We start from the raw sequence: 11,839 nt of genomic DNA, 5'->3' as shown, positions 1-11,839 counted from the left end.
CACACGGCGTCCACGGTCATGGCGCTCAGCGACCCTGCGCCGGGGGCGGGGCCCGGCCCCTGGAACAGCGCGGAGAACACGTGTGAACGGAAGGCCCATGAGGCTACACTGTGAAGCACCCGATGAAGTCGAGTGTTTTCAATGCAGGGCGAGCTGGGAGGGCGTGTGGCTGGGGCAGGACCCGCGGCCGCCCTTCCCCAGGAGCAGCGTTTACAGCGCAGACACGCCTGCTCACACCCTAAGGGGAGTGTCCTGCGAACCAGCCCAGGCCCGCCCTGCAGAAGGCGGGCGCTAAGGGAGCTCGGGGGCAGTGACTGAGCCCAGATACAACCCAGGGAAGCCCGGGGGTGGTTTCACAGGTAGCCAGGGCCTCCCCGTCTCACAGACGAGCTCAGCAGTTTCAGATCCTGGCCATCCCCGGGGTCTAGACTTCCCCCAAGAAGCTGTTCGATACCAGGTAGCTATAAGGCAGGTTCCTCTTTACACACGTGAAAGTAGACACAACCCATTAAAACGCGGTCTCCTTTCAAAGAAAAGTCAAAATAACAGTCATTCTGCAGTTTACTTAGAACATTTTCTGAATGTGCGACAGACTACAGAGGATCTGCCTGGGGTCGACTACACAGGAGCCTCCGTGTTACAGGCACGGGCGCTGAGGCCCGGAGTCGCGGGGTGAACAGCTAGCTCGTGGTAGATTGGACCAGAACCCCAGCATATCGGGTCTTACAACTTCGACCTTCCCTGCTCTAGTTCTGAAGCGTTTAAAGAAACGGTAAGCACCACAAAGAGAAGACAAACCCACCAGCATGGAGGTTAATGTTCCAAATGACCTGTCCTGCTTAGCCTTCGGCCTCCTCTTACAATGACGACACGGCCTCTCCTCAGGAGAGGGAAGCTGACACTTCCCCTGCCTCCTCCATCACGACCAGGACAAAAGCAGAGGTGACACAGCCCACACCGCCTGCATCAGTGTCCGGCCAGTGTGAGGCACCACCTGTAACCTCAGAGCACAACCTTATTCTGTGATGAACTGACGAATAAAGCTACACACACACGGCACACACAGCGCCTCGCTGTTCCCTGTGCAGCGAGGGGACGAGACCACGTGCGCAGAGTGGGGAGTGACTGCGTGAGCCAGGGCGTCTCCGCACAGTGACAGGATACGGGTGACCTGGGATACGCTGCACCAAGCACATCTATTCAGAGTTTATTGAGTTTACATACAGTATATAGCCTGAGGTTCAAGTGCTTCAAAAATACTAACAGCAAAACACTACTGTTCCGGTCATTCAGTCTTCACTTCTCTAGACAGCCCCTCAGCCGGGAGGCACAGCCGCCGCTCAGTGGTAACGCCCCACCTCCCAGGGGACTGAAAGGCCTTCGGTAAGTTTATCGCTTGCTGCGGTTCCATTGGTGAGCAGCATCATATAAGCCCAGATGCATAACTTGATAGTAAGACATCGTCTACTCTCCTGCGTGCTCCGCCTGCAGCCCGGGCCCCTCGCCACAGGCCCTGGACCCCTGCCTCTCTGTCCTCCCCAACCCCTCCCCTCTGGTGACCACCCTTCTCTCTGTGTCTGCTCGCTGCTTGTGTTGTTTCTAGTTGTTGCTTGTTTGACATCCACGTGAGTAAAACCATAGGTTCTTGTCTTTTTCCATCTGACACATTTCACTTCGCATGATACTCTCAAGATCCACAAAATGGATCAAAGACTAAACTATAAGACCTGAAACAATAAAATACATAGAAAAAACATAGGCACTAAACCTATGGACCTTGGTCTGAGAGAGGCTTTTGTGAACCTGACCCCAGAGGCAAGGGAAGTAAAAGGAAATAAAATGAATGGGACTAGTTCAAACTAAAAAGCATCCGCACAGCAAAAAACAAAAAACATCAACAAAACAAAAAGCCAACCCACCAAGGGTAGGAGATATTAACAAACAAGTCCAATAAGGGCTAATGCCCAAACTACATCAAGAGCTCAGACAACTCAGTGACAACCGTGAAATCCGGTCACTGGCCGAGGACTAAATAGATACTTCTCCAAGGAAGACACGCAGATGGCCAGCGGACACATGAAAGCACGCCGACACCACTAGTCACGAGGGAAACGCACAGGAAAGCAGAGACCCCGCCACGTGTTGGAACGCTGTTGGCAGTAAGGGAGAAGAGGAAGGTGCTGGGAGGACGAGGAGCAAAGGACCCTCCCACTGCGGGGGTGGGGGGGGTGGGAGGGGGAACAGCACGGAGGCTCCTCAAAGAAGGAAGAGCAGAGCTGCCACCTGGCCCAGCACCCCCCCCTGGGCATCTACCTGAAACAGCTGAATACACTGATTTTTAAAGTTCTATGTGCCCCTCTGTTCACTGCAGCATTAGAGACTTTCCTTTCTCTAGTGTATGTTTTTTGCTTCTTTGGTGAAAATTAGTTGCCCTGTAACTCCCTCAAAGCTCTAGTCTGACGCAGTTATCTGTCAGCCGAGCGTTATCGGGAGCGAGGCGAGCTGTCAATGAATGAAACGGCACAGCGCGCTTCGAGAATCAAGGAGGAGGAGGCATCACTGCAGGTCTTTCCTATCAGGCTCACAGGTAATAAAATTAGTTTGGTGCCCAATGAATCTCATAAAAGGAAGGAGGAAGAGAACAAACGTGATAAGGAAAAAGCAAACGCAATGACTTATCAGGTAAACACTCAATAAGAAACTGACTCGGTTACTGGGACACAGAATGGCAACACTTAAAGTTTATCGTGCGTGCTTACTTGAAAATCGCCTGTTATAAGTCAAGAACAGATAATTTCAGCACACATCACAATTTCTTTTTAAAAACCTTTCTAACACGAAAAATTGAATGCAAAGGATGTTAGTGTGTTTAAACTGTTAAGTATAAATGTCAAAGGGCACACAAACTGAGGTTTCTCCAGGCCAAAGTCACGTTAACAGAACAGACTGGAATTGCCTGGATGAGCACTAGAGCGTCAGCGTGTAAGAGTTAGGGCCACACTGACACAGCCCGGGTGAAGGCGGGAGGCAGCGGAGAGCGGCTTAGCCAGGGGGGTGCGTGCAGAGGCTGCGAGCAGCTGGTCAGTGAGAGGCCCCGGCGGGCGGCCGAGCGGGCGAGCGCACAGCCCAGCAGGGAGGCGCCAGGTCGCGTCTGCGGGCTAAGGAGAAGGAAGATGTCACTGAAAGTGCCGGTACCTGTCTCTGCGTGTTAAGCCCACAGTCACACGGCTTCAAGGAAGGAATAAAACAGAATGAAGGACACGAGTGTAAGCAAAACATCGGATACAAGTATATATAATATAATAAACACAGGCAGCACCCTGTCCTCCCCCATCACTCTCACAACCCTCCTCTACGCAGCACCAGCGAGGAGCACCCACCCCCACCCACACCCCCACCCACACCAGCAGCTCCGTTTCATTAACACGGTGTGGCAGCTTTTAAATTGCACTCTCATTAGAATTTATATTCTATGAAAAGAAGAAATCATTGGCCACACATTCAACATAAAAACCAGGTAAATCCAATTTGTTATGAAAAGTCAATAATCCTACTACCTCCAAGTTTAAAGTTAATTGTTAAATATTCTGATTAAAAAATGCAATGATTTATTGCAGACCAATTTAACAAGATCTAAATACTTGGAATTCACATGATCACGTCATAAAATGAAATATTCTCTAGCTACACTATAGTTAATGTTCAAAACCATACTTTTCAAATTTGTGTTTTGTTTCATTAGGCATGAAGCACATATATGCACTAAAAAAATACCATTTAAAAAGAAAGGCCTTAATAGCCTCGCAGCTCAGGCAATCACCATCGGAGGGTGAAAACCCTGCAAACTATGATTAGCATAACTATTCTGGTGATGGAGAGGTTTTTGCTATGTTGTTGTTTTCTTAAAATATGTTTTTATTGATTTGCGAGAGAAACATCGGTGAGAGAGGAACATCAACTGGCTGCCTCCTGCACGCCCCCTACTGGGGATCGAGCCCACAGCCTGGGCATGTGCCCTGACCAGGAAACAAACCTGTGGCCTCTGGTGCACTGGACAATGCTCAACTCACTGAGCCACACCGGCCATGGCAATGATGGAGGTTTGAAAACTCTCATTCAAATCAGACACACTGCCATGAGCTATTTTTCTGTACTGATGACGTTGATGGTCAAGGTTCTTAAATGGTCACAATAATCCAGAGCTGACAGCCCTGACTCCCAGGTGATGGCACCAGGCGCAGCGAAGTCTCCCTCTCACGTCTTGTTTTTAGCTTAGCATCGACCTTATGATCAGGAGGCTCTTTACAAAGTGACTACGTGTATCTGTGGAGACTAGAAAAACTACCAAAAGCGGTGCTGAGGGAATAAGTTTACCACAAAGACCCAAAACCGAAGAAAGCTATTGTTAGCTCCCCTGGCTGGAAAATGTCACTTCCTCTCGCACAGTGAGAAACAATAATTAGGTCAGAGTGACAGACGGGCTCAGCACCGCATTTTAAGGACAATGTTTTAAAAAGAGAGTAATGAACACCTGCCATGAGTGTGACTTTGTTATTTTTTACTTTAACTGCGCTCTAACATCTCCACATGTCACTATCTCAGTCACGTCAGCCGAGGCGCTGTGCCCGCCTTACCCACGGCATCTGCGACTGTCCCGTCCAAGGCTGCGCCTGGCAATGAAAGACAACTTCATTGGGACATGATTCGCTCGACACGTCGCCAGGTCTAAGCCAGTGGTGGAAACAAAGCCGTCTACGGCTGAGCCCCATCTTTTTTCCTTTTCACCTGGGCACTGATGGGACTGTTCATGACCCTTTATTAACGAAGGGATGCACTGGCCGTTCGGAGTTCCTCACGCCCACACTGTGCTGTCCCTCAAGCTGACCGGTTACCCCACGCCTCGCAACGAGGTGGAGGGGTGGCCCCGAGGAAGCTGGCGGAGGCTGGCAGAGGGACTTGTGGCCCTGAGAGCCGCTCCCTGCGGCCTCCACCCCGGCTCAGAGCTGCTCACTGCCCCGAGAGGGCCTGGCAGGGGCCCGGCCGCAGTGCACGCGATGCCGAAGCGAGGAGGAGGAGGACGGGCAGGGTCTAGAAATGCTGTCAGCCTTCCCGTGGGAAAGGCTGCTCCGGGAGACCCAGCTGCCCCCAAAGCAGAGACTTGAGTTAAACCGACCACAGTCCTCGCACAGCAGCCCTGACACCCCAACACGTGCCCGAGGAGCCCCGGGGGAGGCAGAGCCACGGAGGCCACCCCCCCGGCGGGCGGGGCTGACCGGGAGCACCGAGAAGAGCCCGGGAAGCTCGCACGTGTTCAAGCCCGGGGAGCACACAGATGCCACGGAGCCTCCAGCCCAGGGGTGGGCCAACTTTCTGACTCGAGGGCCACAATGGGTTCTTAAACTGGACCGGAGGCCGGAACAAAAGCATGGATGGAGTGTTTGTGTGAACTAATATAAATTCAAAGTAAACATCATTACATAAAAGGGTACGGTCTTTTTTTTTTTTTAGTTTTATTCATTTCAAACGGGCCGGATCCAGCCCGCGGGCCGTAGTTTGCCCACGGCTGCTCTAAGGAGACAGCGCCCGACACCTCTGCGGCCAGAGATCAACAGACACAGGCCGAGCCCACTGCGCGGGCAGAGCCAGGGTTTAACCAGGGGCTTTAGTGCCCGAGTCTTGAACGCTCCAGCAGAGCATTCGCTGTGGGCGGAATAAAGCGCCCGAGGCTGCGCGATGCTCACAGGGGGCCCGGGAGGCAGGTGTGCGTGGCCCAGACGAGGAGGCCGAGCATCTGAGAGGCTGATGGTCTGTCCTGCGCTCCCCGGCAGGGCCTGTTCCATTACAGACCTGACCACGGCGGACAGGCCCAGAGCAGCAGGAGCAGCGAAGGCAGCTGGCATGGGGGCCGGGCCGCGTGGACTCCCCTCCCCCGGGCGCTCCCCGCCTGCATTGCTGGGGTGAGCCTCACAGAGTCCCGGGTGGTCCTCGGACCGCGGGGCAGAACTGGCCGTGGGCACGAGTTCCGAGGACCCGCGAGAGGAAAGGCGGGTCCCGGGGGCCAGGCTCCTAGCTTCCCTGGTTTTATAAACTGGAGTCTGGTTTTTAATGAAGGTCTCAGGCCTAAAGGGCTCCTCTGCTTCCGCGGGGGGAGAAACGGGCCCTCCCAGCTGCGACCCGGGTGTCTTGGTCCAGGGTTACTTCCCGGCCGTCAGATCCGGCGGATGTTTGCTCTCCTATGAAAGTGGGGGAGCTAGCACGGAGGCCTGTACGTACACCCCACCGCTGGCCTGTCTGCAGTTCACCTGACAAGTCCGTGGTGGCCTCACAAGATACGCCCACGACCGTGACCCTGGCTGAGAACCACGGTCCTCCTGAGGGCCTGCTCGTCAGCTCATGAGCTCGTCAGGTGGCGGGTCGCCTCGTGGGCCCTCTGCTGCACAGGCTGTGGCTGGCTAGCTCCTGACAGTCTGCTCTCCTGGTGTCTGTTTTAAACTCATCGCTCTGTGTCTGTAATGACAATCTGTCAAAAACTGGTGGCACTCCTGACGCATCCACCAGCAGCTCTCGTCACCCAGTGCTCCGCTTGAGGGACAGCTGAGCGAGCAGAGGGGCTCCATCAGAGGCACAGGGTCCCCCCAGGACCAGCAGCCCCGGGGCCACCAGGCTAAACCTCTCAGGTCCGCTGCATCTGCACTGGCTCAGCGGTGCCGGCTGACAGTCCGCAGATGGCTGCCCCCCGCCCCATTTCCACCACTGCTTTTAGGTTGGCTTTGAATGAGTGTTTACTGCGACTAGGCTACAAAACACATTCTACAGCTACTGTCATTGTTAATGTCTTAAAAGCAAAGAAGCTCGGTGAGTATCGGTTATTCACTAAGCGGGTCACAAAGTGACCTTTCACATGAGGAGAGCAGCAGACAGCGGGTATCACTGCACACAGGCCCCGCCGCTGGGACGCCCGGCCCTGTCCCGGGCTCCTTTCTGGACGAGCTCAGGAACTTCCCCGGAGCTCAGCGCACTCGCTGCCGCCTCCCCGGCCCTGAGGACCTGCAGGCACTGATCCGCCTCTGTGCCCATCGTCAGCTCGGGACAGCTGTGTCCGCAGGGCTGCACGGCCACCGAAGGCCTGTGTCTGACTTCCATCGGGTCGGGGAGGGCTTTGCCCAGAGAACGGCCCTGCGTGCGTGGTCCTCGCACTGAAGGCCCTGGCGGAACTGACAGCCATTCTTGCAACGTGCAGTGACCACGGCCACAGGCCCCTCCAGCACCAGGTGGATGATGATGGCTCCTGTGCCTGTCACTCCTGGGTAACTGAAGTCACGCAGACCCTTCAGCTAAATGTCAATGATTTTAAAAGAATCATCAACCCCTCAATGAAAACACCAAAGTGGTTCCCTTTCTCTCTCTCACTAACGTTAACTCAAAAGTAAAGTAAAAAGCTACTGTCTTCCCAAATGCATGTTTCAAGTTGAAACACTATGGATGAGCTCGGATGGTACTTGATCCCAGTAAGTCCGGCGCTATGGACCGTTCAGGCAGCCTTAGGCTAACGGGATCTTCTCTACATGGCACACCGTTCTGTACATAAATCGAAGTGAAGGCAGAGTCTAAGGCTCATACAGTATACATGTTTTTATAAGTATGAGGCCTTGAATGATAAAGACACAAAGCGACTTCCAGTCATTTGTTTGCCTGTGTTGGTTTGGAGCTCTGTAATGGGGGGCGGGTACCCCAGGCTGAGCAGCTCTGTGGGCGTCTGGAAGCTGCTCTGACAAGTACCGGTTAAGAGCAGGGCTCCGCGTACACGAGGCTCCCACAGTGCGGACACCCAGGCGGGAGTGAGCCACAAAGACACGCCTGGCCTTCGCCCTCTCGCTCCGCATGGCTTTCTGCAGCCTCGGGGGGATGTGGACTATTTTCAAAAATATTCTCCATGTGGAAGCTCAGAGCCAGCAGAGGGAACGGAGCTCCACCCCGGAGGCCCCTTCCTCCCACCGTCACTAACCCTCCCGGCTCGGCCAGGGGAGCGGGGACACGGCACAGCGGCTGCTCAGTCACTCCACGCGCACGGTCATTAGCAGCAGCTGCTGCCACACGCGGGTGCTGTTAGTGCCGCGGCCGAGCGAGGCGGTGCTACGCCACACACACGCATTACCCTCGGGGGGGCGGTGGGCGAGGCAAGCCCCTCCGCAGCGTCCTCCTTGATAACCTCCTGGCAACACAGAACAGAGCGTGTGAGGGGCAAACTGGGAGATGAACGAACGTGGCGTTAAAACCACAAAACACCGAGACCTGGAGGGGACCCGATGTTTCCTTCAGTGACGACATTTCACATTTACATAGAAGGTCAAGTCCTACATCTTTTGCCTCCCAGTTTATAACAATATACTCACAGGGACTTCCTTTTTTAAATTATTTAAATTATTTAACAAACTTTATCATCAGGAACACCTAATATGTTAGCCATAAATATACAGCTTTGGATTAGATTCAAAAGTAACCACATTTGAATAATTTCCTTATCCTACTTCATTCCTGCATTAGCTCACCACGTTCTCTCCATATGTCACCTGATTTTTATACAAAAGGGCTGACATATACACAGACACCACACGTGCCTGTCCTTTAAACAGACATTAGCAATCAGCAGAAGTAAAGGCCTTGTGTTGCGTTTGGTGACAAACGCTGCATTCTAAGCGGACACGCTGGCTGCCAGCATCTCAGCATTTACCCACGAGGCTGCCGGTCGGCCCTTCCACAGTCAACAGAATGAAAACAAATGCATTTTACGTTAGTAATAGCTTACGTTTCCTAAACTATTCACAAAACAAGTTCATTCTCTTTCTACAGAAAGGAAATAACCCACCTCTAATGTTCTAGATGGTTCTCATTAGATTGATACTGTAGTTACCCCTTTATACTTACTAGGCCATTGCTCTGATCTCTGGACAAATTCGATTTTACTGTTGGACGTGAGATGAGATGTTGGGAGCCGCCAGGGTAATACCGTGGCGTGTAAAGGTATGGGGCAAAGAATGGCTATGGAAAAACATGTAACAAAAGAGCGGGATAAACAATCACGGAAATCAAAGGTAATGAGACTTATCAAATGAAACTAAACAATAACATACAGACTTTAATGCAAGTGACAAAACAAAAGAAAAAAGCCTTTCTCATATTCTGTCAGATACCAAACCCCAAACTTGACATATCACTTAAATTGTTACACTGTTGATTTACTAAAAGCTTTTTTTTTAAGCAACTAAAGTTTTATACCTTATAATTTGACACACAAGTTTCTCTTTATATTAATAATTTTATGGGCTAATTACCAAGTGTCTGGTTCTAAATGATTTATAAGTATTAACACAATCTCTTATAAAAAAGCAGAATGGAACCTTAATAGAAAACTATTCTTTACCAAAAAAAAAAAAAAGGTTAGCCTTAAGTAAGACCAAAATAGTCTGGACGATGTGAAAACAGCCTCCGTGGCCCCCAGGAATACCTGCTAGCCCAAGTTCCTGGGGTTTCGCTAGCTCTACGTAAGCAGGCGTATCTTCAATGGGGAAGCCATTGTTCAGGCGAGTTGTAGCTACAGCTTTTATTTGTAACAAGTTTCTTGTTAACAGGAGCTGTCAGATTCTATGGGCTAAAGGCAAAGATTAGAGTTCTCCAAGCTTCATACACTAAAATAACCGTTTTCACTCCTACCATTATTCTGCTTTTACTTTCTGATTAAAAACCTCAAATAACTAGAAAAAAAAGTAACTAAAACCATGAGAGAATTTTAAATGTTTTAAAAGTAATAAAATGTTATTAAAGTATCACATGATTGTTATTCACATGAAATCAGTGAACATGAGGTCTCAGCCTAAATGGTTTGGTAATTTTTTAAAAAATAGCTTCATGGTCTCAAAGTTCAAGTGTCCTCTCCTGACCCACGGAGCCGTTTAATCCCATCTCAGCAGCTTTGGGGCCTGGGAAGTAACCCGGCACCGCATGCCGAGCGCGCCGCGGAAGCGTGCGGCCGGCACCCCTGGTCCAGGCGAACAGCGGCCCGCGTTCCGAGCACCGAGGGTGTGCGGCTAACGATTCACGTGGCCAACGCTTTTAACCAACAGAAAATGTAACTGGAATTCTGGCTCTAACCCCTCTCCCTGGCTCACGTGGACTTCGTGTGCCATGCACTTGGCTTCGGGAGACTAGCCCGTGTTTTCTTGCCTTAGACTGAAGAGGGAGACGACAGACCTGAACTGGGCAGGGTCCGGACCCGGGCACTCGACGGTGCTCCCATCTCTCCCAGCAGGACTCACGTGCTCCCACTGAGCCGCAGTCACGTGCCGAGGCGACGTGAACCAGACGGGAATGGCTGTGGCGCCGTTACGCGACCACGTCACCTGAGCCCCACGCCGTGTTTCCCATCAGCGTCTCCATGTAACAGCTGCACCACATGCTGAGTACAGGGTTCCTGAGCTCCTGCAGAAACTGCTGTTTACCTTGTTCCAACGCCCACGTGAATGACACGCAAAATGCGAAAGTCCACAGGGCAGGCCCTGCAGCAGCCTCAGGGCTCGCTCTCCTTCGAGGCTGGGAAAGCGAAGAGCCAAGAGCGCCCCAACACTCAGACTCAACTGACACTGAGACCCATTAAAGTGCAACCTTCTTCTAAGTTTAAAACAGCGTATATGTTACATTTAAACTTAACTTTTCCCCAATTTTAAAGCTAAAGTACAGTTTCAAAACAATCACAGAACCCTCAGCAGAGAACTTCTGCTGTTTCCCGGCCCAGCTCCGAGACCAGACTCGCCTCCTGCTCACCCTGTTGTAGAAGGGGTGCTGGGGCCCCGTCATCCCGCTGTAGTAGCTGCTGTGCGGCTGTGGGGACACCACCCCCCCTGCGAAGGGGCCGTTGAAGGAGGTGGACGAGGAGCAGACGGACGGGGCCTGGCTGTAGCCGGACGCGGGCCTGGGGGCAGCTTCGTGTAAGGGCAGCGGGGGATACGCCAGGCCTCCGATGTTAATCTGCTCTCTGGCGGCACGGACATCTGAAAGGTGAAGGGGTCCCGAAGGAAGAGAAAGTGGGACATTAGTTGTCAGAGCAGCTCGCACCTGCTCCTTCATCGGCTCAGTGGATAGAGTGTCGGCCTGCGGACCGAAGGGTCCCGGGTTCGATTCCGGGCAAGAGCACGTACCTTGGTTGCAGGCTCTTCCCCAGCCTGGGCCCCGGTCAGGGCTCGTACAAGAGGCAACCAATCCATGTGTCTCTCACATGATGTTTCTCTCTGTCCCCCTCTCTCCCACTCTCCCTACAAACATCCTGGGGTGAGGGTTAAAAAAGGAAGGAAGCGGGTTCCGCCTGCGCGGGGGAGGCAGACACTCTGGGAGCTCAGCCCGCGAGAGGAGCCCCGCGCCCCCGCACGCAGCTTCTTGCTCCACCCGACCTCTCTCGCGAGTCACCAGGACACATTTCCTCTGCCTCGCCCAGCTGCTGGCTGTGCTGCCCTGGCATCCTTACGGCTCAGCGTGGGCACGGACGCCCTCACCCTCGCCCAGGGACTGGGCACAGGGCCAGCAGAGACCGCTGGGAAGCGCACGGCGTGCCCACCTTGAACAACACGGCCCTCCGCCCCAGAGCAGAACGTGGGGGCCCGGGCTCTCTCCCCACCATTCCTGGAAACTCGGGCGGGGCCGCGAGGGTCCGGTCATACGAAGGCCGTGCGTTTCCGAGGCTGTGTCTGCGCCTCTGTGCACAGTGGTGCCTCAGGACGACTTAAATCCTCCCCACAACTTGTCACTGCGGCCCCCCCCCCCCCCCCCCGCCCCCCCCCCGGCCCCGGGC

At 53.1% G+C, this 11,839-nt stretch overlaps 1 protein-coding gene across 1 annotated transcript in view; it reads right to left on the bottom strand.

The window, feature by feature from the left end:
- Positions 1–11,839, bottom strand: part of KIDINS220 (kinase D-interacting substrate, 220kDa) — a gene marked incomplete at its 3' end in the record, with an annotated part of 53,124 nt that overhangs the window by 5,121 nt on the left and 36,164 nt on the right. The window contains 5 exon segments of the mRNA XM_014540537.1: positions 3,088–3,228; positions 4,635–4,670; positions 8,156–8,212; positions 8,926–9,039; positions 10,819–11,045. Of these exon segments, the coding sequence (XP_014396023.1) occupies positions 3,088–3,228; positions 4,635–4,670; positions 8,156–8,212; positions 8,926–9,039; positions 10,819–11,045 (575 nt within the window).

The sequence above is a fragment of the Myotis brandtii genome, unplaced genomic scaffold (genome assembly GCF_000412655.1).
Source record: "Myotis brandtii unplaced genomic scaffold, ASM41265v1 scaffold247, whole genome shotgun sequence".
Classification (NCBI taxonomy): Eukaryota; Metazoa; Chordata; class Mammalia; order Chiroptera; family Vespertilionidae; genus Myotis; species Myotis brandtii.
The sequence above is the reverse complement of the archived record's forward strand: the minus strand, read 5'-3'. Positions and strand labels throughout refer to the sequence as shown.